This window comes from Perca fluviatilis, chromosome 4 (genome assembly GCF_010015445.1).
Source record: "Perca fluviatilis chromosome 4, GENO_Pfluv_1.0, whole genome shotgun sequence".
NCBI lineage: Eukaryota > Metazoa > Chordata > Actinopteri > Perciformes > Percidae > Perca > Perca fluviatilis.
In genome coordinates, this window is record NC_053115.1 from 3,092,144 (window position 1) to 3,118,532 (window position 26,389).

General features: G+C 39.7%; 1 protein-coding gene across 1 annotated transcript; it reads right to left on the bottom strand.

Annotated features, from left to right (window-relative positions):
* Positions 1 to 1,582: 1,582 nt before the first annotated feature.
* mfsd4aa (major facilitator superfamily domain containing 4Aa) lies at positions 1,583 to 20,363 on the bottom strand. The gene is made up of 9 exons (XM_039799127.1): positions 19,999 to 20,363; positions 16,856 to 17,054; positions 15,643 to 15,897; positions 11,448 to 11,577; positions 11,204 to 11,319; positions 9,481 to 9,654; positions 8,193 to 8,340; positions 4,004 to 4,074; positions 1,583 to 1,717 (listed from the first exon to the last, which is right to left on the bottom strand). Exons 1-9 carry the CDS (start codon positions 20,229 to 20,231, stop codon positions 1,583 to 1,585), a joined length of 1,461 nt encoding a protein of 486 aa, XP_039655061.1. The 5' UTR covers positions 20,232 to 20,363.
* Positions 20,364 to 26,389: the final 6,026 nt, after the last annotated feature.

Below are 26,389 nucleotides of genomic sequence, written 5' to 3' on the forward strand. Positions count from 1 at the left end.
ACTATGACTTTTTTCGACATACTATACTAGGACTTTTTTCGATATACTAGGACTTTTTTTCGACATACTATACTATGATTTTTTTCGATATACTATGACTTTTTTTCGACATACTATACTATGACTTTTTTTCAACATACTATGACTTTTTTCGACATACTATACTATGACTTTTTTCAACAAACTATGACTTTTTTTCGACATACTATACTATGACTTTTTTCGACATACTATGACTTTTTTCAACATACTATACTATGACTTTCTTTTCCTATAGTATGACTTTTTTTCGACATACTATTATTTTTTTTGACATACTATACTATGATTTCTTTTCGACATACTATGACTTTTTTTCGACATACTATACTATGACTTTTTTTCAACATACTATGACTTTTTTTCAACATACTATACTATGACTTTTTTCGACATACTATGACTTTTTTTTGACATACTATACTATGACTTTTTTATGACATACTATACTATGACTTTTTTCGACATACTATACTATGACTTTTTTCGACATACTATACTATGACTTTTTTCGACATACTATACTATGACTTTTTTATGACATACTATACTATGACTTTTTTTGACATACTATACTATGACTTTTTTATGACATACTATACTATGACTTTTTTATGACATACTATACTAGGACCTTTTTCGACATACTATACTATGACTTTTTTCGACATACTATACTATGACTTTTTTGACATAAAAGTCGCATCAAATCCGCCTTAGTTGTTCACACTGCGGCCGCATTGAAAAATATCAGACCCGGGTCTGATTCAGGACCACATATGGAAGTGGTCTAAATCTGATTTGAGTGTTCACACTACTGAAGAAGAAGTCTGACCTCAGATCTCAGATTTGGGCCATTTTTGCCTATTCCTTGAGCGCTAAAATGTGCTGTGAGTACACCAAGCACACTGGCTTCTCATTTACCTCTGTGAAGAAATAGGAACGGGTCCATCTTTCTTGGAAAACCTGACACTCGGTGTCCACTTTTCTCCACATTTTCCCACCGGTGGCTCGTGCATTAACAGTAGCCCACGCCTGACAGTGTTGTGTTACGGTTCCTTTACGTAACCATTTGGGATCTGTAATAGCCAATATCCAGCCTAGGGCCTGCTACTCTAATTAGGACCATGTGACCCCCAGTTGATGAATAGGAATAGCAGTGCATTTCATTGAAACATTCAGATGAATGACTTCTCTTTAAAAAGTCATCCAGTGGGCCAAATTTGACCCTTTCGTGGGCCAGTTTTGGCCCTAGGGCTGTATGTTTGACACCCGTGAACACTGACATGTTATATGTGTTACTGCTTCTGCTATCAGCTGCTCCTCCACTGTAGCCTCCACCTGCTTTGGGGTCTGTACTGTTTCTATGCACCCTTGACACTCTTTATTTCCAAGTCACATTGCATGAATAGCCACATAGCAACAGCTGGCTATGCAGGTTGCTATGAGACATCAGTGTTTTACTAATACAGCCTTTTTCTTAAAGCTGCATTGAAGTTATACTGCCAAACAGAGAGAGTTATTGGAATTTCATTCATTCTCTTTATGTGCGTTTACCTGTGCTGCAGTTTCTGTGGCTGTGCTGCACCCAGAGGAGCAGCAGGAACAGGCAGAAGCCGATGCATGACGCTATCGTACAACACACCAGGAAACTGTAACTGCCCTGACTCTGGATCACCTGCAGGAAGAGATACACACACACACAGTGGGTTTTTAAATTTCAAACGACTCTGCAATCCAAGCTGAAAAGCAATGTAGCCACAAAACGGGTTCAAAATGGCACCGGCACAAGAGGGCTGCCACCGCACAGGCCCACCGTTCGGATTTATGGACATTTTACAAAACTGGGCGCCTTATTTACACCCGCTCCAGCACCATAGACCTTTGCTTGGGCCGCCCCTGGGCTTTGGGCCAGGGTCATCTGTACCCTTTGACGACGGCGACTCGATAGCGGAAGAGGAGGAAAATCAAACACCTATCTACAGCTAGAGGAGACCCCACCTATCTACAGCTAGAGGAGACCCCACCTATCTACAGCTAGAGGAGACCCACCTATCTACAGCTAGAGGAGACCCCACATATCTACAGCTAGAGGAGACCCCACCTATCTACAGCTAGGGGAGACCCCACCTATCTACAGCTAGGGGAGACCCCACCTATCTACAGCTAGGGGAGACCCCACCTATCTACAGCTAGAGGAGACCTCACCTATCTACAGCTAGGAGACCCCACCTATCTACAGCTAGAGGAGACCCCACCTATCTACAGCTAGAGGAGACCCCACCTATCTACAGCTAGAGGAGACCCCACCTATCTACAGCTAGGGGAGACCTCACCTATCTACAGCTAGAGGAGACCCCACCTATCTACAGCTAGAGGAGACCCCACCTATCTACAGCTAGGGGAGACCCCACCTATCTACAGCTAGGGGAGACCCTACCTATCTACAGCTAGAGGAGACCCCACCTATCTACAGCTAGAGGAGACCTCACCCACTACAGCTAGGGGAGACCCCACCTATCTACAGCTAGAGGAGACCCCACCTATCTACAGCTAGAGGAGACCTCACCTATCTACAGCTAGGGGAGACCCTCACCTATCTACAGCTAGAGGAGACCCCACCTATTCACAGCTAGGGGAGACCCCACCTATCTACAGCTAGAGGAGACCCCACCTATCTACAGCTAGAGGAGACCCCACCTATCTACAGCTAGAGGAGACCTCACCTATCTACAGCTAGGGGAGACCCCACCTATCTACAGCTAGAGGAGACCCCACCTATCTACAGCTAGAGGAGACCCCACCTATCTACAGCTAGGGGAGACCCCACCTATCTACAGCTAGAGGAGACCCTACCTATCTACAGCTAGAGGAGACCGTGATGAGCCCTATTTCAACAAATGGTGGCATATCCCTTTAATAGCATTTTCCATACTCATGTGCTGGCTTAGCTTGGTTTAGCTTGGCTTAGCTTGGCTTGGCTCGGCTTGGCGCTTCAGCCCAGCACGGCAGGGATTTGCATTTCCATTACAACACCTGCTTAAAAGGACAATTCTGGCACAAAACGAACCCTAGGGGTTAACAACAGATGTGTACCCACTCTGTTGTTCTCTGGGACATGTTTTCATGCTAATCTAATGTGTTTGTAGCTTGAAACAAGCTAGCGCGGACCGCTGATTAGCTTACAACGCTAGTATTTGGGGCACAGGTATATTTATACCACTAAAAAGGATCAAAATATCACCACACTTCCACGGTAGCATAATGAGGGTCCCTACATGTTAACCGAAGCATTGAGAACTTTGTAAGTGTACAGACAGTTTATTAAAATAAATAAATAAATAAATAAATAAATAAATAAATACATAAATAAATAAATTGAGAACTTACAAAGTTCCCAATGCTTCGGGTTAACATGTAGGGACCCTCATTATGCTACCGTGGAAGCGTGGTGATATTTTGAGCCTTTAGTGGTGGTATATAGATGTTATTTTTTACTTTTCCTGTGCCCCGAATACGCGTTGCGCGGGTTAATCAGCGGTTCCGCAGCTTGTTTCAAGCTAAAGCAACATATCTTGATAGCATGAAACATGACCCGAGAACGACAGAGTGGGTACACATCTGTTATTAACCCCTAGGGTTCGTCTTGCGCCGGAATTGTCCTTTAAAAGGTCTTCGGTGCCGGTGAGTTGGTGACACAACGCTATCTTAAAAACTGCCTACGTGTGAAGTTCGCAGACGTAGTAGCTAAATCTATCCATAACATAAAAGCAGATGTATATTTTCAGCAGATCGCTACAACAAGATCAAGCTAGCGAGCCAGTTTTGTTTATATGTGTAGTATTTATTCAGTTTAGGGAATTCCCCCAATCTCTACATGAGGCCAGCGACGAGGTCCGTAACGCTGAAGTATAGCACACCCTCTCGTGTAATTTAGTTATGGGAACGCAAATCAGCGTCTTACCGATCCGACGAGCAGCTGCAGGATCATCTCACCTGTGCTGGCACTGGTCACCAGGACCGTGGTGGCACAACCTTTAACACACAAGAAATAAGACAGAAATTGCTAATAAAATGTCATAAAATGCTACTCCTCCCACGTACTTTCACCTGCAGAGCTCATTCAAACTTTAAACTATCGACAAAACCTTCAGCTATTAGAACATGAGCTTCAGAGAAGGGAGGCAAGTGGAGGAGTCAGGGATGCAATTTAAGGAAAGTGAGATGCACTGAATGACTTTACTATACTATGACTTTTTTTCAACATACTATACTGTGACTTTTTTTCGACATACTATACTATGACTTTTTTCCGACATACTATACTGTGACTTTTTTTGACATACTATACTATGACTTTTTTCGACATACTATACTATGACTTTTTTCGACATACTATACTATGACTTTTTTTCGACATACTATACTATGACTTTTTTCGACATACTATACTATGACTTTTTTTCGACATACTATACTATGACTTTTTATAACATACTATACTGTGACTTTTTTTCAACATACTATACTATGACTTTTTTTGACATACTATACTATGACTTTTTTCGACATACTATACTGTGACTTTTTTTCGACATACTATACTGTGACTTTTTTTCGACATACTATACTATGACTTTTTTCGACATACTATACTATGACTTTTTTCGACATACTATACTATGACTTTTTTATAACATACTATACTGTGACTTTTTTTCGACATACTATACTGTGACTTTTTTTCAACATACTATACTATGACTTTTTTTCGACATACTATACTATGACTTTTTTTCGACATACTATACTATGACTTTTTTTTGACATACTATACTATGACTTTTTTTCGACATACTATACTATGACTTTTTTTTGACATACTATACTATGACTTTTTTATAACATACTATACTGTGACTTTTTTTCGACATACTATACTGTGACTTTTTTTCAACATACTATACTATGACTTTTTTTCAACATACTATACTGTGACTTTTTTTCAACATACTATACTATGACTTTTTTTCAACATACTATACTGTGACTTTTTTTCGACATACTATACTGTGACTTTTTTTCGACATACTATACTGTGACTTTTTTCAACATACTATACTATGACTTTTTTTCAACATACTATACTATGACTTTTCTTTTCAACATACCATACCATGATTTTATACTATACTCTGACTTTTTTCAACATTAACTATACTATGACTTTTTCTCAACATACTATACTATGACTTTATGCTTTTTCAACATACTATACTATGACTTTTTTTCGAATAACTATACTATGACTTTTCTACATACTATACTATGACTTTTTTATAACTTACTTTTACACATACTATACTATGATTTTTTATACATACTATACTATGACTTTTTATATTACATACTATACTATGACTTTTTTATAACATACTCATACATGACTTATGACTTTTTATAACATACTATACTATGACTTTTTATAACATACTATACTATGACTTTTTATAACATACTATACTATGACTTTTTATAACATACTATACTATGACTTTTTTCTACATACTATACTATGACTTTTTTTCAACATACTATACTATGACTTTTTTCAACATACTATACTATGACTTTTTTTCAACATACTATACTGTGACTTTTTTTCAACATACTATACTATGACTTTTTTATAACATACTATACTATGACTTTTTTATAACATACTATACTATGACTTTTTTATAACATACTATACTATGACTTTTTATAACATACTATACTATGACTTTTTTATAACATACTATACAAACACTTTTTTATAACATACTATACTATGACTTTTTTCAACATACTATACTGTGACTTTTTTTCAACATACTATACTATGACTTTTTTATAACATACTATACTATGACTTTTTTCAACATACTATACTGTGACTTTTTTATAACATACTATACTATGACTTTTTTCAACATACTATACTGTGACTTTTTATAACATACTATACTATGACTTTTTTCAACATACTATACTGTGACTTTTTTTCAACATACTATACTATGACTTTTTTATAACATACTATACTATGACTTTTTTCAACATACTATACTATGACTTTTTTATAACATACTATACTATGACTTTTTTATAACATACTATACTATGACTTTTTTATAACATACTATACTATGACTTTTTATAACATACTATACTATGACTTTTTTATAACATACTATACTATGACTTTTTTATAACATACTATACTATGACTTTTTTATAACATACTATACTATGACTTTTTTATAACATACTATACTATGACTTTTTATAACATACTATACTATGACTTTTTTCAACATACTATACTATGACTTTTTTTCAACATACTATACTGTGACTTTTTTTCAACATACTATACTATGACTTTTTTATAACATACTATACTATGACTTTTTTCAACATACTATACTGTGACTTTTTATAACATACTATACTATGACTTTTTTCAACATACTATACTGTGACTTTTTTTCAACATACTATACTGTGACTTTTTTCAACATACTATACTGTGACTTTTTTTCAACATACTATACTGTGACTTTTTTTCAACATACTATACTATGACTTTTTTATAACATACTATACTATGACTTTTTTCAACATACTATACTATGACTTTTTTATAACATACTATACTATGACTTTTTTATAACATACTATACTATGACTTTTTTATAACATACTATACTATGACTTTTTTATAACATACTATACTATGACTTTTTTATAACATACTATACTATGACTTTTTTAACATACTATACTATGACTTTTTATAACATACTATACTATGACTTTTTTCACATACTATACTATGACTTTTTTTCAACATACTATACTATGACTTTTTTTCAACATACTATACTATGACTTTTTTCAACATACTATACTATGACTTTTTTCGACATACTATACTATGACTTTTTTTCGACATACTATACTATGACTTTTTTCAACATACTATACTATGACTTTTTTTCAACATACTATACTATGACTTTTTTCGACATACTATACTATGACATTTTTTGTACTTTTTCGACATACTATACTATGACTTTTTTTCAACATACTATACTATGACTTTTTCGACATACTATGACTTTTTTTTACATACTATACTATGACTTTTTCGACATACTATACTATGACTTTTTTTCAACATACTATACTATGACTTTTTCGACATACTATGACTTTTTTTTTACATACTATACTATGACTTTTTCGACATACTATGACTTTTTTTTTTTTACATACTATACTATGACTTTTTTCAACATACTATGACTTTTCAACATACTATGACTTTTCAACATACTATGACTTTTCGACATACTATGACTTTTTTTGACGTACTATACTATGACTTTATGACATACTATACTAGGACTTTTTTTCGACATACTATACTAGGACTTTTTCGACACTATACAAGGACTTTTTTCGACATACTATAGTATAGTATGTCGAAAAAAGTCCTGGTTCAGAAGTAGTTTAGCAGACTTAAAGGTGCTCTAAGCCTTAGAGCACCTTTAAGTCTGCTAAACTACTTCTGAACCAGATGCTGGTACAACCGCCTCTACTGCTGCCCAGGTTGAATTTTGCTCTATTACTGTTGGCCTTGCTAGTTAGTAGGGCTGGGCAATATGTCAATATTATATCGATATTGTGATACGACTAGATATCGTCTTTGATTTTGGACATGTGTGTGTGTTGGTGTGTTTCCTGGTTTTAAAGGCTGCATTACACTAAAAGGATGCAATCTTCTGAACTTACCAGACTTTTCTAACTGTTCTATTATTTGCGTTTACCCACTTAGTCATTATGTCAACATTATTGATGATTATTTATCAAAAACCCCGTTGTGTAAATATTTTGTGAAAGCACCAGTAGTCAACCCTACAATATCATCGCAATATTGTTAGAGGTAAAAAATACCGTGATATTTGATTTTCTTCACATCGCCCAGCCCTACTAGTAAGCCAACATCAGCAGCTGGTCTAACAGCATCAAAATCTTTGGTCCTCCTCATAGAGTAGGAATTGATGCCCAGAGTGTGTCAGAATGTGTGTGTGTTACTTTACCTTTGTAGTCTAAGACGTCCTCTGTAAAGGCCAGCACTGACGGGAACACACTGCTGATGCACAGTCCCAACAGGCAAGTACCAATGAAGAGAAACACACAGCTGGTGTAGAAGATCAACACCAGGCACTGCACCAGGATGACCCCCACCTGAAAGACACACAGCGAGAGTCAGACAACGACCAGAACTTAACAGAAGTCGGTGTTCTGCTGTAAACAGAAAACAGATGAGGCTATAAGTCGCAGCTCTAACCATCATCACCATGTTTCCTCAAAACACTGGTACACTGCTGCATATATATATATATTGATCTTAATGCCTTAATTAAAAAATAAGGAAAAATCCAACCTTTAAGGACACCAATTTTCTTTGTGAATGAATAGTGTATCATAAATAAATAAATAAATGTTCTTCCTTAAAATACAGGGGGCATAAGTCAGTACACCCCTATGTTAAATTCCCTTAGAGGAAGGCAGATTTTTATTTTTATTTCATGGATCCAGGATGCATCCTGATAAAGTTCCCTTGGCCTTTTTCCAAATCTTTCCTCAAATGTTGTGGGTTGCATCTTGGGGCTGCAGTACTGATTGGAGCTGCAGTACAGCTCTCAATCTATCTGAACCCAACATAAAAAGCTCATGAAAAATTGAAAATAAAACAAGTCGCAGCAAACGCTTGATCGTGTTTTATGCCTCCAACGGTGCCTTCCAGGCAGCTAACCCTAACCTTAACCCTAAACATAACCACTGCCACGCTGCCTGGAAGGAGACGCTGGGGGCAAAAAAACACCAAAAACCGCAGCAAACCTGCCTGTGTTCATTTCATCATCCAAGGGTACAGTTCCCCTTTCAGACCACTAGGGGGCATAGCTCTTTAACAGATGTGCTGCTATTGAGCGGGCATCAGGCACGTACTACTACATTTACTGTACATGTGTTCAAAGACAAACAGACCAAAGTAAAGTAAAAGACAATGTTCTCTTGTTACGAAAGTGAACATGACAAAGCAGTTCAGTTTGGCTTAAATAGCTTGTTTGTATAACCTCTTAATCATCCTCCAAACGATGCCACCAAATCCTGTCATGTGCATTACCATGCCGTTCAAATATTTGGTTAGAACCAACATACAACAGCTGTGCATGAGCTTTATTGCTTATACTAGAATTTACTGCTCCGTGGGACACGCAAATCAATGTGGGACAACCTCACCTTCTGAGCTCTATACTCACTGCACTGTGATATCAACTACTGTATTCATTTTAGTTTGGTATTTTAAATGTATGTTCATACCAAACTGAAGGTGAGCAGCCTGGGTGCTTGGAATCTGTAGGACAGGTAGATGAAAGCCAGTCTTCCTACTGTGATGGAGGCCCAGAAGACACTGTCCAGGCAGCCAGCGGTCTTGTGACCCATCAGCAGAGGAGGGGACACTGCGTAGGTGTAGACGAAGCCAGCATAGGAGCCCTGCAGGACAACACAGCAGAGGTTTTCAAGTCTGACAACGTGGGCACCACTCGGACAACATCTCCACCAGTATTTCTCAAAGAGAAAAGGTCTAACAGGTTAGAGCGTGCACACTGCCTGCGTGACGCGCACGTCTCAGGCGCCAAAAACGCGTGCATGCTAGAAATAGAACAGACGCCTATTTTTCACGCGACACGCAAGCGTGTTGGAAGCATTTCCTGGCAAAATAGAATAGGAAAAGATGTTTATATGTCGTTTAGACACTAATACATATTAATAAATGACATGTTGATGTTTGAAAGTCTCGAGGTTTTGATATAAATGCAGATATATGAATGTAATAATAAAAAAGAAAAAAATCCATTTTCAAGTATTGCACCTGTTAATCCAGAAGGAAATATTCTGGAGCCTATATTTTGCCGTCAATACTGCCGATGTTGTCTTTGTGATCAGTATATATTTATGTCCAGACGAGGCTAGCAGCAGCAGCAGCAGCAGCACCGCGTCAGACACCTTTCTGGTGTGCGAAGACGTAGCCGTCTTGGTTGTTTTTTTTTTACCCCGGACGTGATGATTTTTGGACGAGAGGGTGGAGCTGGGGAGGATGACGCGGTAAAGCAAGTGTTGTTTATGGTTGCAATGCAGCTGCGCTAAGCTAAACGCTACAGAGGGAAAGCTGTACATTTTCTAACAGCTGGAGTGAGGCATCCAGGGAAGTTTTACCTCCGGGCACGGGCGCCTCTCATCTGCACGTACGGCAGAACGCAGAAAATCAGCTAACTTTCCCTCAAGTTACCAGCTAACTCTATCACTAGCTTGCTAGCATTGGTTGGTGAGGTGCTACTAAACACTGAACAAGACATTTTTAGTGGACCAAAATATTCCAATTAACTTTGATAAAGTGAAAACACACAGTGACAGGGTGTTTGGACACACAAAAACAAGTTCAGGTCTATTTTAATGTCCACAGTGTTAGCATGGTTAGCATCGCTAAGCCTCTGTCCTGATTGACAGGTCCTAAAGCATCCCCTGCTTTATCGTCTATTTTAAAATAAATGGGACCATAATTTACAAAATGAACACCACGCTGTATCGAAGAAGACTTGAAACTAGCGACTGAGGCCATATACTCATTATGAACATGTTTGCTGAGGTAATAAAGAAGTAAGGTCATTTTCTCATAGACTTTAATAGCAACAGACTTCTTTTGGAGCCAGTGGAGTCGCCCCCTGTTGGAAATTAGATAGAATGCAGGTTTAAGGTACTTCTGCATTGGCTTCACTTTTCAGACCTGGAAGCTCCGTCCTTTATTTTTACAGCCTATAGTCAGAGCCATTGCTGCAGCTCCAACTTCTGACTCTTTTGGTAAATGTGCAACATCAGCAGCCAAACTACAAAAACTACTTTCCTCTTCTTTTTAGAACACCAGCATGCACCTGTCCCATTTTACCTCACGCACTATCTTTGCCTTACGTCTCTCCCTCCACGCCCCGGTATAGAGTGCAGTTTTACACGTTTGTGTGTATATGTGTGTAGCAGAAAGTCTTACTATAATCCCATCAGTGAGGAAGAGGATGGCTCCACCCAGAATGTGGAGAAGGAAGAAAGTAGCAGGGCGATCCCGGAGTTTGGCAGGGTTACAGCAACCAAACAAACTCCCATGACCTGAAGAGAGAGAGGGATGCTGAGGTCTGTCATTTAATTTAAATACTACAAATCACAATCACAACACACACACACACACACACACACACACACACACACACACACACACACACACAGACATGCATTACCTTGACCACTGTCCCCGGTGGGGCTTGTGCTGGACGGAGAGTCTCTGTCGAGCAGACGTGGACCGGTGCTGGAGCAAGGCAGCAGTCTCTCATGGTAGATCAAAGAGAGCACTGCTACTGGCACTGGGAGCTGCCAGGAGACACACACACACACACACACACACACACACACACACACACACACACACACACACACACACACACACACACACACACACAGACAAAGAAACACACACACACACACACACACACACACAGACAAAGAAACACACACACACACACACAGACAAAGAAACACACAAAACACACACACACACACACACAGACAGACAGAGAGACACACACACACACACACACACACACAGACAGACAGACACACACACACACACACACACACACACACACACACACACACACACACACAGACAGACACAGAGAGAGACACACACACACACGCAGACAGAGACACACACAGACACACACACACACAGACAGAGACACACACACACACAGACAGAGACACACACACACGCAGACAGACAGAGAGACACACACACACACGCAGACAGACAGACAGAGACACACACACACACAGACAGACAGAGACACACACACAGACACACACGCACACACACACACACACACAGACAGACAGAGACACACACACACAGACACACAGACAGACAAACAGACAGAGACACACACACACAGACAGAGACACACACACACACACACACAGACACACACACACAGACAGAGACACACACACACACAGACAGACACACAGACAGACAGACACACACACACACACACACAAACACACACACACACACACAGAGACACACACAGAGACACACACAGAGACACAGACACACACACACACACACAGACAGAGACACACACACACACACAGACAGACACACAGACAGACAGACAGACACACACACACATACACACACACACACAGACACACACACACACACACAGAGACACACACACACACACACAGACATACAAAGAGGCTTTTGTTTACCAAGTTAACAGTCAACATTTCCTGTCACCTGATTTAATTTGTGAACCTCCCGTCATAAAAGTAAAACCCAGTGCGTCTTATCTGCTGGAAACAGATCATGTTCAAACAGAAAAACTTATTTTTGAAAGGTGGGAGCTCATTACTTCATCTGAGAGGCAAGGTCAAGGCTTAATCTCAAGAAATGCAAACAAGAGGAGCAAAACTGAAAGCAAAGACATAACTCTGAGTGGCTCTGAAGAAGTCACTGTGAGTCACTCTGTTATTTTATTATATCATTTACTTCAATTATGGTCATTTTCACATTGTTATTATTGTGCAACACTGCATGGAAAATGTAGTCATGGGATGCTTAAATCGTACGATTATGCTCCAACAAAAGCCTCACCAGAGAGAAGCTACATCAGTGCTGCTAAACTTTGATTTTTCATGTCGGCCTCCAGGTCCAAGAAGCCATCTTTATCACCGACTAATTATACAGTGATGGTTAGGGCTGCAACTAACGATTATTCTCATTGTCGAATAAGCCGTCAATTAGTTTCTTGATTAATCGATTAGGTCTATAAAATGTCAGAAAATGGTAAAAAATGTCAGTCAGTGTTTCGCAAAAAGCCCAAGATGACGTCCTCAAATGTCAAAGATATTCGGTTTACAGTCACAGAGGAGAGAAGAAACTAGAAAATATTCACATTTAACAAGCTGACATCAGAGATTTTTTATATATAAAATTATATAAAATGACTCAAATTGATTAATCATTAAATACTGTATCTGAAGTCTCTTTATATAGACCTTAGTGGTCCCCTAATACTGTATCTGAAGTCTCTTTATATAGACCTTAGTGGTCCCCTAATACTGTATCTGAAGCTTTATATAAGCCTAGTGGCCCCTAATACTGTATCTGAAGTCTCTTTAATATAGACCTTAGTGGTCCCCTAATACTGTATCTGAAGTCTTTTTTATATAGGCCTTAGTGGTCCCCTAATACTGTATCTGAAGTCTCTTTATATAGACCTTAGTGGTCCCCTAATACTGTATCTGAAGTCTCTTTATATAGACCTTAGTGGTCCCCTAATACTGTATCTGAAGTCTCATATAACTATACTTATAACCTTAGTGCCCTAATACTGTACTGAAGTCTCTTTAATAGACCTTAGTTAATACTGTACTGAAGTCTTTTATATAGGCCTTAGTGGTCCCCTAATACTGTATCTGAAGTCTCTTTATATAGACCTTAGTGGTCCCCTAATACTGTATCTGAAGTCTTTTTATATAGGCCTTAGTGGTCCCCTAATACTGTATCTGGAAGTCCCTTTATATAGACCTTAGTGGTCCCCTAATACTGTATCTGAAGTCTCTTTATATAGACCTTAGTGGTCCCCTAATACTGTATCTGAAGTCTCTTTTATATAGACCTTAGTGGTCCCCCTAATACTGTATCTGAAGTCTTTTATATAGACCTTAGTGGTCCCCTAATACTGTATCTGAAGTCTTTTATATAGGCTTAGTGGTCCCCTAATACTGTATCTGAAGTCTCTTTATATAACCTTAGTGGTCCCCTAATACTTACTATAACCCAATATTCGAGTTTATATATTAGTCCCTACTTGTTTATATACCTTAGTGCCCTAATACTGTATCTGAAGTCTCTTTTATATAGACCGGCAATTAGTTTATAGACCTTTAGTGGTCCCCTAATACTGTATCTGAAGTCTCTTTATATAGCCTTAGTGGTCCCCTAATACTGTATCTGAAGTCTTTTTTTATATAGGCCTTAGTGGTCCCCTAATACTGTACTGAAGTCTTTATATAGACCTTAGTGGTCCCCTAATACTGTATCTGAAGTCTCTTTTATATAGACCTTAGTGGTCCCCTAATACTGTATCTGAAGTCTCTTTTATATAGGCCTTAGTGGTCCCCTACTGTACTGAAGTCTCTTATATAGCCTTAGTGGTCCCCTAATACTGTATCTGAAGTCTCTTTTATATAGACCTTAGTGGTCCCCTAATACTGTATCTGAAGTCTCTTTTATATAGACCTTAGTGGTCCCCTAATACTGTATCTGAAGTCTCTTTTATATAGACCTTAGTGGTCCCCTAATACTGTATCTGAAGTCTCTTTTATATAGACCTTAGTGGTCCCCTAATACTGTATCTGAAGTCTTTTATATAGACCTTAGTGGTCCCCTAATACTGTATCTGAAGTCTCTTTTATATAGACCTTAGTGGTCCCCTAATACTGTATCTGAAGTCTCTTTTATATAGACCTTTAGTGGGCCCCTAATACTGTATCTGAAGTCTCTTTTATATAGACCTTTAGTGGTCCCCTAATACTGATCTGAAGTCTCTTTTATATAGACCTTAGTGGTCCCCTATACTGATCTGAAGTTCTTTTATATAACCTTAGTGGTCCTAATACTATCTGAAGTCTCTTTATATAGACCTTAGTGGTCCCCTAATACTGTATCTGAAGTCTCTTTTATATAGACCTTAGTGGGCCCCTAATACTGTATCTGAAGTCTCTTTTATATAGACCTTAGTGGTCCCCTAATACTGTATCTGAAGTCTTTTTTATATAGACCTTAGTGGTCCCCTAATACTGTATCTGAAGTCTCTTTTATATAGACCTTAGTGGTCCCCTAATACTGTATCTGAAGTCTCTTTTATATAGACCTTAGTGGTCCCCTAATACTGTATCTGAAGTCTCTTTTATATAGACCTTAGTGGTCCCCTAATACTGTATCTGAAGTCTCTTTTATATAGACCTTAGTGGTCCCCTAAAAAACCTCATAAAGTGAAATTTTCATGCCATGGGACCTTTAATTTTAGCAGCTCTAGTGATGTTTAAATATAAATTAAATTATATACTTGGCCTTCTAATGTTACAAAAAAAGTGCGCTTGTTTGACTGTATTATAAACTATTAATCATGACCTCACACCCTGAGTGTAAACGGAGAGTTTCCAGCCACAGCAGATGTTTCACTGAAACAAGTTCCCTCCCGAGACCTCACCCCCCTAGATGATTGCGACTGGTTTAAAAAATTGCTGGGATAGGAGGGTTTTTCTCTCCTATCCCAGCATGTATCTGTGGTGTAGCCAGACCTTCCTCCACAGCGCTGTGGAGGAAGGTCTGGCAACGCGAGACTAATATTGACATGAACTCACATTGATAAGAGCCATGATCCAGAAAGCATACGACACCCTGGTGATGACTTCCCCCTCTGTGTGCAGAGGATACTGGGAGATGTTGCGTAAGGCTGCTCCATGCCCGGCCAGTCTTTCGCGGAGGTGCTGGAGGTCCGAAGGAGAGGACGAGTTGGCGGTCCAGTTGGCACCCAGGACACAGGAGTCGTTTGCCAGAAAAGGATAAGCCACCAGGGGACTCACCAGTGCTCCGAGGCCTATGAAGAAATGCAAGGCCTATGGCCACACGTGAACATAAATCTCCCTACGATTATACCGTCACCTTCATAATTATTTGGACAGTGACAACATTTTTTTTATTTTGACTCCACCACAATGGATTTGAAACAAAACAATTAGAATATGCTTTGAGTGCAGACATTCGGCTTTGATTTAAGGATATAGAATTAACCATTTTTGTGCATAGACCCTACAGTTCAGGGTACCAAAAGTAATTGGGCAAATTAACATTGTGTAATATTAAAAGGTGCAGTAGGTAAGACTTATAAAACTACCTTTCTGTCATATTTGCTGAAACTGACCCCTATGTTCCAGTAGAACTACATGAAGCAGGTCATTAAAATTAATTAAGCTCCTCTGGCTCCACCTACAGCCTGGAGTGAGATTTACAAAAATCCACAGCTCCCTGTTCAGATGCACCAATCAGGGCCAGGGGGAGTGTCTACCTGTTCAGATGCACCAATCAGGGCCAGTGGGGGGTGTCTAACTGTTCAGATGCACCAATCAGGGCCAGGGGGGGAGTGTCTAACTGCATGTCAATCACTGCTCATGCACACACATTCATTCTCCCTTGTAGGGGGAGGGGCTTAGGAGACCGTTTTGGGCTTTAGCAGAAAGGGGGGAGGGACTGAGAAGTTGTTGATGTTCAAATTTTTTGGCTAAGTCCTGGATCTTCACAATCCTACCTACAGCACCTTTAAGTAAAGTCATCATATTTAATACTTATGCTAATATGCAGTCTGACTGACTGACTATGTTGTGTGACCCGATTGGTCACGTCAAAATATTGATTAGTGCACGTTATTGCATGGCGCACACACACACACACACACACAAACACACACACACACACACACACACACACACACACACACACACACACACACACACACACACACACACACACACACACACACACACACACACACACACACACACACACACACACACACACCTGCAGGAAGAGGGCGGAGTCTTTCTGAAACAGCTTCACCAGCTGGAGGTTGGCAATGGTGTCAATCACCCCCATGGCTAAGCCAGCAATCGCCATGGCGACGGCCAGCAGTATCACGTGGTTACATAGCGGTATGATGGCGAACACGAGCGAGATGATGAGAGCGCAGGAGAACAGGGCTGACAGGGAGGACTGGAGTCTGGAGAAGACACAGAAAGAGAAGACAACACACCAGAAGCATTATGCGGTATATTCAGACGGTTAATGACAACATTCAGTCACTCAGTGAGAAGTTTAAGGCTTTAAGTTTTAATAAGTCTATATTTTCTTAAAGGGTAACTTCAGGTGTTTTCAACCTGGACCCTATTTTCCTATGAGTTTGTGTCTAAGTGACTTATGGGAACAACAATATTAAAAACTGGTTCAGTATTAAGCAAGACAAGCTGCAAGTGTGCAGCTTAAAATTTCCATCCACCAAAAGTGAGGCGAGCGTGGCTGGTCACCTGGACGGAGGTGGTACTAAATAAAGTACCTGTTGGCAGGTACCAGGGACTTTTTATCATAATGGAAAACCCAAAAAGGCGAGTACACTCGAGCAGGTACCATGTAGTGGAAAATTGAAGCCTTTGAAGAAGGAATTTCCAGCTTGTTTTGCTGCAGTAAAGTCACCTTGATGGTCTGCTGCTCCATTATCTTTTATTTATCACACCTCTACATTATATTTACCTTGTAGTCTCCTTATTTTCTGCCAACTTTCCACTCTCCTTTCAACCTTGTCCTAGATAACCAGGGACATTTCACCCAGAGCATGTGATATAAGGGACCAACATCATAATGTAGAGTGCATGTAATCAGTGGTGGCAGTAATAATCGGTCGGTCTACCACTTTGGTCCAGACTAGAATATCTCAACAACTACTGCATGGATTACAGTGAAAGTGTGTACATACATTCATAATCCCCAGAGGATGAACCCTCCTGACTTGGGGTGACATCTTGACTTTTCCTCTAGCACAAACAGAAGGTCAACATTTTAATTATTCTGTGAAATATCTCAACATCTACCTGATTGATTGGCAAACATTGTTACAGTCATTCATGGTCCCCAGATGATGAGTTCTGCTGACTTTCTATTCCATCTAGTTCATGGGTGTCAAACTCAACTTTACTAAAGGGCCACACTGGGAAACAAGAATCATACCATGGGCCTTTTATTTAGTCGAAAAAGTAAAATATATTTGACTGTATTATTGCATGTGTCATATAGTCTTCTCACTTACAGTTTGGTCAACATAAAGTCCTAAAGAAGTCAGGAGAAAGTTCCTCAGCCATCGTAGAAAAGAAGTGCCCCAAAAACGTCGGGAAAAGTGACAAAAATGTTGGAAAAAGTGGCAAAAACATCAGAAAGAATTACAAAAACTTCGCCAAAAGTGACAAAAATGTTGGAAAAAGTGGCAAAAACATCAGAAAGAATTACAAAAACATCGCCAAAAGTGATAAAAAGTGATAAAAATGTTGGAAAAAGTGGCAAAAACATCAGAAAGAATTACAAAAATGTCGCCAAAAGTGACAAAAAGTGACAAAAATGTTGGAAAAAGTGGCAAAAACATCAGAAAGAATTACAAAAATTTTGCCAAAAGTGACAAAAATGTTGGAAAAAGTGGCAAAAACATCAGAAAGAATTACAAAAACTTCGCCAAAAGTGACAAAAAGTGACAAAAATGTTGGAAAAAGTGGCAAAAACATCAGAAAGAATTACAAAAACATCGCCAAAAGTGATAAAAATGTTGGAAAAAGTGGCAAAAACATCAGAAAGAATTACAAAAATGTTGCCAAAAGTGACAAAAAGTGACAAAAATGTTGGAAAAAGTGGCAAAAACATCAGAAAGAATTACAAAAATTTTGCCAAAAGTGACAAAAATGTTGGAAAAACTGACAACAAGTAAGTGGGCCAAAATGTAATGTGAACCTATATGCGGGCCGGATCATAATCTGCGAGGGGCCGGATTTGGCCCGCGGGCCTTGAGTTTGACACATGTGATCTAGCTCAATAGAGCTCGACAGTGACCAAACACTTTTTTATCGGCTCTGGTTCTGGAAGTGATTTTTGCCCATTTAATTGCTCCGTTGATGTTTCTGAATATGCGTTTAGAGTTTTAAGCCTGGAACCGAACCAACCAGCCTTGACCATAAACCATTTGAAAATTGAATAATAAAAAAGACAAAAAGGTACAAGACTGTGTACATAAACGATCACAGACTTCAGTGGTAGCAGCTCACTAGCCGTTTGCGGGTTGCTCTTTACGCTTAGGATTGTGGGTAGTGTAGTACTTCTCCGTAGGTTGATTTCATACAGACTTCTACAGGAACATGAAGCTTTTACAGCCTTGTAGATGTGGTCAGTCGACATTTCTTATAGAGAAAATTAATTGGATTTTCACTTCCGGAACCACACTGTTGAGCTCTATTCGGATGGCATGTATTATTTTGAGTAATTTGTCTCAATAGCTATTTGACTGACTGCCATGACATTTACTACACACATTTGAGCCCACCTACGGATGAATTGTAATAACTTTTTTGGATTTTGTAATCCCCTGACAAACATCAGATGACCACATTCCTAAAAAACCAATAGCATTTGCATATGTTTCAGTTGCCCTTTGAGTTGATTGCTTATTAGCAAAGCATGCTACCATGCTAAACTAAGATTATAAACAAAGCACAGCCTCACAGAGCCGCTACCATGGCTGTAGACACTCTAGTATTTTTATTTAGGGCCAGGACAGAGACTAGATGATAAGAAAAGAGTCCAATTACCCATCTAACAGAGCCTGCAGATGGCCCACTAAAATTAAAATGGATGTGAAATGGATCAGCATCTAACAGGAAACTGATATGTGACAATGTAGGGATATTTTCAGTCCCAAGCTAAGATAACATATGTCCACTTCACACAGTCACATTCCCACTTCTGGTCACAGTTCACTGGCTGCTCAAACAACCGACATGTCATTTGAATGTTGCAGATTTGCCAGTCAAATTTAGAATACAGTCAGGGCAATCACATTTTTGGCAGATGAATTGGTGAGTACTGCCCCATTTCTGGCACTTTCCCACTCAGTGCTCACTAAACACACTCACGTTTTCTTGAAGAGTCCTCCCAGGCTGCTGCCCACCAACAGGAAGAACTGCTGGGAGAAGAAGACCCAGGTGATCTGCTGCAGCGTGGACTGGGTCTGACACCTCAGGTCCAGCACGGTGGGTCCCAGGAAGGCGATGCACAGGCCGAAGCTAAAGAACACGCTCCAGTAGGTGAGGGTCTGCCGCCAGTGGCGTTTAAACAGCGACCAGATCCGCTCGTCCAGCAGCTTCATGTCGCTACTTCTCGCTGCAGACGCCAAACAGCTGCCAGCTGCTCGTTCACACCGAGACCGTGGGGCGCTATCACACTCAACTACACACAACGGAGTCTCACGAGTCAGCCGTCCTGTTGACGGACGTGGCGCTGATTGGCTCGTCTGCCAAGGTAGCGCCCACTTTCTGGCTGCTTCCAGATCAGTTTATCACTGGTGCATGAAGATTAGGTCTTGCAAGTAGTTGGTCTGAGGCCAGATCGTTCTGACAAAAAGAAGCAGCCTACCAATACAACACTGTACAAACAGCCATTGGTGGAATGTAACTAAGTACATTTACTCAAGTACTGTACTTAAGTACAAATTTCAGTTACCTTTACTTGTGTCTTTTCTTTCCATACCACTTTCTACTTCTACTCGGCTACATTTCAGAGAGAAATATTGGACTTTTTTACTCCAGCACAGTTCATTTCATTTCATTTTTATTATTTATCTCGAACAATCAACATTGTTGCAAAAGAAAACAAAATAAAAAAACAAAAATCACAAAATAAAACAAACAATCAGAATTTAACAAAAACCCAACAAATAAAAAAGGATTAGTTCGAGAAGGAGCAGGCAGAAGCAAATAGCTTATTTGCCCCTAGTTACTAGTTCCTTTAGAAATTAAGACTTTTGCACACATAAACACATGTAGGCTAGGTTATAAAATCCAATGTTTTATTATAAATTAAACTACCCAACAATAGGAATTCCAGCTGAAATGACAGATTAAACATTTAGTTGATTGACAGAACTGTTTGGATCGTTTCCAGTTTCTAGAATGTGAGGATTTTTCTGCATTGAGCTCTTTTACTTTTAAAACGATAATGTAATTTCTGTCACCCCCCATGAGGAATTCTAAGTGACCCCTCCTCCTCCACGCAGTTGCTAGTAGCCAAGGAGGACACGGAGGATTAAAAAAACCATGATGGACTCTTCAGAAGAGGTCATTATTAGGGGTGTGCAAAAAAATTCACACATTTGTATCGCGATTCAAGCTCTACCGATTCAAAAATGATTAATTAAAAAAAAAAAAATTGTATGTCTACTGCAGTCATATGGGAAAAGTAACTACATTTACATAGGCTACTGTGATTGGTATATATATATATATTTTTTTTGGGGGGCATTTTCAGCCTTTATTTGGACAGGACAGTTAAAGACATGAAAGGGGGGAGAGAGAGAGAGAGAGGGGGGAATGACATTTAGCAAAGGGCCGCAGGTCAGAGTCGAACACATGGCCATTGCGTCGAGGAGTTAACCTCTATATATATGGGCGCGCGCTCTACCAACTATCCGGGCGCCCATGAATTGTTATTTTTAATCGAGAATCATTTTTGAATCGAAAATTGATTTTGACTCGAATCTTGAGCCTAAAAATCAATATTAGAATCGAATCGTTACATTTTCTGAATCGTGCACCCCTAGTAATTATCTTCACTTGAGTTTCTGCGAGTGAAAGTCCCCGGCTGACCCAATCTTCTGAACATAGAACTCATACAGAGAGAGTTGTGTGGAGCTGATAGTCTTAATTAGCTGTGTAGCCAGTGTTCGAATTATACCGTGGCCTTTGGGGGAGCCCAATTTTCGTGAGCTTGCGACTTACAAAGACACATAACAGCTACAAGTGTATGCACTATACAGGATTTACACCTATTGTACTTTATCGACAGGAATAGATAGGTCAAACAGCAAACAGCCAGCCACAAATAGTCTATAAACAAAGCATCAGGCTGTCTTTGAGATTCCACATGAGCAACGGTTAAAGTAACTCAGGCTACCGAAGAATACCATAATTCATCCGTTCAATTAGGCCTAAATGACGCACCCCAAGCTTCCATCCTTACCCGTTTTGCCAGCAGCGTGTTGGCATTTGAAACGAGTGCTGTGTGTCCACAGTGTGTGCAGACTGTAGTTACAGTATCGCCTGAGGCCTGTTGGAGGAGCAACACTTAGGTTTTAGTTCATGATCTCCCTGCAGGGAAACTGTCTTAAACATCTTACATCAACATCTTACTTACTTACTTATTACTCTGCAAACAAAAGTGCACTGGGAGTTGAACCTGGAATTGCCTCCAGCCTTAAAATACATTTTAATAAAATATTAAAATGTGAAAAGGTGAAGTGAAAAACATGCAGCTGTTACTAGCGTCTATTCTGAATAAAACCAAAGGATGCAGCCAATGGCCAAGTGTGTACTCAAGATGCAAAGGCGCTATACTGTCAGCTATCTAGCATCAATCAATAGATAATCTCTCTGTTTGTACGTCTCGCGCACGCACAAAACGTACGCTCAAGTCGGCATCGCTTCGGTGTGTTCTGAGGCACTTTTTGGACCAATTCGGTGAGGCGGTCAGTCCGACTGGCTTTTCTGCCGACAGTTGGCCGTCTGGTTGGTGTGTCAACACTTCTGTTTAATCAGACTTCTTTTTGGAGCCAGTGGAGTCACCCTCTGCTGGAAATTAGAAAGAATGCCGCTTTAAAGGCACTTCCGCATGTAAGCTTTTATTCAAATAAGCTTTGAATTTAGTAATTTGGATGTAGGTAAGTAATATATGTAGGCAATGTCATTTGGAAAAATGTAACACTTAGTCACTGTTTACAAAAGATCAAGAAACATCCCATCATGCTGTTTTAAATATTGGTGCTGCTTTACATTTTGTATTCTCTTTAGCATCAACTTACTAAGGTGTCATCCTGTCCTGACCGACAGCACCATCTTCTGTTCATCTCTGTTATTGTACATCAGCCTTTGTACTGTATCCTCCCAGAAGTACATCATACAGTACCATCATAATTTACCACTTAAGTAGCCAGAGAGGAAAAAAAAGACATTGGCCAGGTGAGTGTGTGCCAGAATTTTTAATAGTTTCCTCAATAATTAATTAATTAATCAATTATTCAATCACTTTTATGCCCGATGGCTGTCACAGAACATTCAATTTCAGTGTAGACAAATCACACAAAATATCACATCTTATACAAAATCTTATACTTATCTTTTATAAAACATTTAGACATCTGCAGTTTTTTTTTTTTTGTTATTTTATTTTAAATACAGCGTTCTATTTTTTTTTTTTTTAAACGGCATAAAACTCACTGAGAAAGATAAGAACATCTGTTAAAATACATATATATTATTCCTTTTTTTTATTACAGTATTTAAAATAGCTTAATTTACTACAACTAGATGCACAGTAATACTTCTGCCACTGAGGGAAGGAATGGGGCGGTTGGAAGTGTGACATCCACAACAATACCTCCTTCTGAAGTCCCAGCAGGTTGCCCTAAGGCCTCCTACGCACTGGCTGCGTGGCGTGGCGTTGGCGTGGCGTTGGCGTGGTGTTTTCTATGTCTTTACACACCAGAAAGGTGTCTGACGCGCTGCTGCTGCTGCTAGCCTTGTCTGTACACATGGATGTTTCCCATAAACATAAATATATTCTGATCTGATTACAGCAAAGACAATGTCGGCAGTATTGACGGAAGAATAGGCAACAGAATGTTTCCTTTGCAATATCTGAAAATCAATAAATATTTATTATTATTTTTTTAACTGACATTAAATCTGCATTCATGTCAAAACCTCGAGACTTTCAAACATCAAAATGTCATTTATTAATATTAGGATTGGGCATCGAGAACCGATTCCTACTCGGAATCGTTTGAAAAATTACGATTCCATCTGAATCGTTTCTTTATTGGAATCGTTTGGAATCGTTTGGAGCATTTGGCTTCAAATCTGATTTTAGATTCCAAATTTAAAATGCCCAAGTTTTGGTTTCCGTAGCAGCCAGGCGCTTGTTGTGTTGCAGCCGTGCAGCACAGTAAGCGGAGCTCTAGTCTGGCTTTATTTTGCATTGAAAAAGCTGTAAAACTGCAACCCACCATTGAATCAAAATAAAACTTTCCTCTTATTTGTGAAAATAGGCATGTGACCCGTTTCAACTCCACCCCTCAAAGAATCGGAATCGAGAATCAATAAGAACCGGAATCGAAAGGAAGAATCGGAATTGGAATCAGAATCCTAAAAATCCAAACGATGCTCAACCCTAATTAATATGTATTTGTGTCTAAATGACATATAAACATCTTTTCCTATTCTATTTCGCCTGGAAACGCTTCCAACTCGCTTGCATGTCGCGTGAAAAATAGGCGTCGTTCCTATTTCTAGCATGCACGAGTTTTCAGCATTGAGATGTGCATGTAACACAGGCACAGGTGTGTAAGCTCTAACCTGTTAACATGGGAGCCGAAATATAAACGGACACGCCACGCAGCCAGTGTGCAGCCGGCCTTAGTTTCTCTCCTCATTGCCTTCACCTTTGCTTGCACTCACATCATGATTCGTCTTTCAGCTTCATTCACTTTTAGAGGTAGAAACATCTTTAAACTTTGCCTGCACATACAGTATACGACTCTTCAAACCAGTTTGGCGATGGAGTGCTTTAGGGGTTCAATGCTTGGCGTACGGGGAACTCAAACACATGCTGCTTTTAGGGTCAAAACCAACAGCCCTCTGGTTACTGGTCAGCGTCTCTACCTCTGACTTCCCTCAACAGTCTCAAGCGGTCATTCATTTGCTCTTACTTGATAACTAGTTCAATCTGCCAATTTAGAAGCATCCGTAACCTTGCTTACTTCCTGTTCATTTATGCAGGGCCGGCCCTAGACTTTTGGGGGCCCTAAGCAGGATTTGGTTTGGGGGGACTCTCCACATTGTGACATGTTGCCACTGCACTTGGCACTAAACCAACTTGTGTATTGTAAATATTAGTTTAAGCACTCATCATGTACAAATAAGTATTTAAAGTCTAATGTGAGACCTATTAGCAGCAAGACTATCTTTAAATAGACCGGCTCTGTTATGAGCTCTATTGTGGGACATTTCAAGCGCTCTTGGGGGCCCCTCTGGTAGCCACGGGGCCTTAAGCAGCCGCTTAGTTCGCTTATGGGTCGGGCCGGCTCTGCATTTATGTAAGTTACAACACGGTCAGGCAGAGTATTTTTAAACTGTTCAAGCTAAATTAGTTCCTGCAAATCCTCTAAGGTTTTTACCTGAGACGCAGCACACCATCGATTAAAATGAGTGGCTAAATCACGAGCAAATTCAGTGCGAGACTGCTTCTCTTTTTTTTTTTGTGATCTGAACCGCTGACGATATGCTTCCGGCACCAATTCATAGGCCCTAAAGTACAGCAGCCTTAACCAACTGGTAGCTACCACTGTCAGCAACACTCATGGCTGAGAATGCCTCCTGGGCTTTTCCAGTGAGCACACACTGAAGCAGTAGAGTGCTGTCAGTGTCAGACCAACTTCAGGCCGCTGCTGAACGTTCAAACAACACAAAGAAAATGTCTCAAGGTGTCATTCATTTGCTCTTACTTGATAACTAGTTCAAGGGTAATTTGTTTGTTTTTTTCTTTCAACCTAGGCCCTATTGTCCCATGCACTGGTGTCTAAGTGACTAATGTGAATAAAAGATCTGGTCCAGTAATGAGCGAGAACACTGTAACTGGAAGCGCGATACAGGCTTCAATGTAATCCTATAGACTCTATAGTATTACATTGCTCTGTAGTATAGAGCAAATGTGCATCGTCAATCCCCTGTCCACTAGAAGTGCTGTTTTTGCCGCTGACCGACTCAGATTATTATTCTAAGTGTCTGACTACATTATGGAAAGGATCCCTACAGAGATAGACCTTTTAGTTAAAGAGTAAGATCCTTTTAGATTAACCAGAACCAGCTCCAAAATCGCTAAACTCCACCAGACTCCATGTAAATAATCAGGACTTTTAGCGTGTATAGAGCCAGCATATCTCCACCAGACTCCATGTAAATAATCAGTACTTTTAGCGTGTATAGAGCCAGCATATCTCCACCAGACTCCATGTAAATAATCAGGACTTTTAGCGTGTATAGAGCCAGCATATCTCCACCAGACTCCATGTAAATAATCAGGACTTTTAGCGTGTATGGAGCCAGCAAATTTCCACCAGACTCCATGTAAATAATCAGGACTTTTAGCGTGTATAGAGCCAGCATATCTCCACCAAACTCCATGTAAATAATCAGGACTTTTAGCGTGTATAGAGCCAGCATATCTCCACCAGACTCCATGTAAATAATCAGGACT

Excerpts from the sequence above, each read along its gene's own strand:
- mfsd4aa (XM_039799127.1), bottom strand. The coding sequence starts at position 20,231 with ATGAAGCTGCTGGACGAGCGGATCTGGTCGCTGTTTAAACGCCACTGG. Across the intron at positions 11,320-11,447 it reads CACCGGGGACAGTGGTCAAG|GTCATGGGAGTTTGTTTGGT; the intron begins GTAATGCATGTC and ends CTCTCTCTTCAG. Across the intron at positions 8,341-9,480 it reads GGCTGCTCACCTTCAGTTTG|GTGGGGGTCATCCTGGTGCA; the intron begins GTATGAACATAC and ends TGTGTCTTTCAG.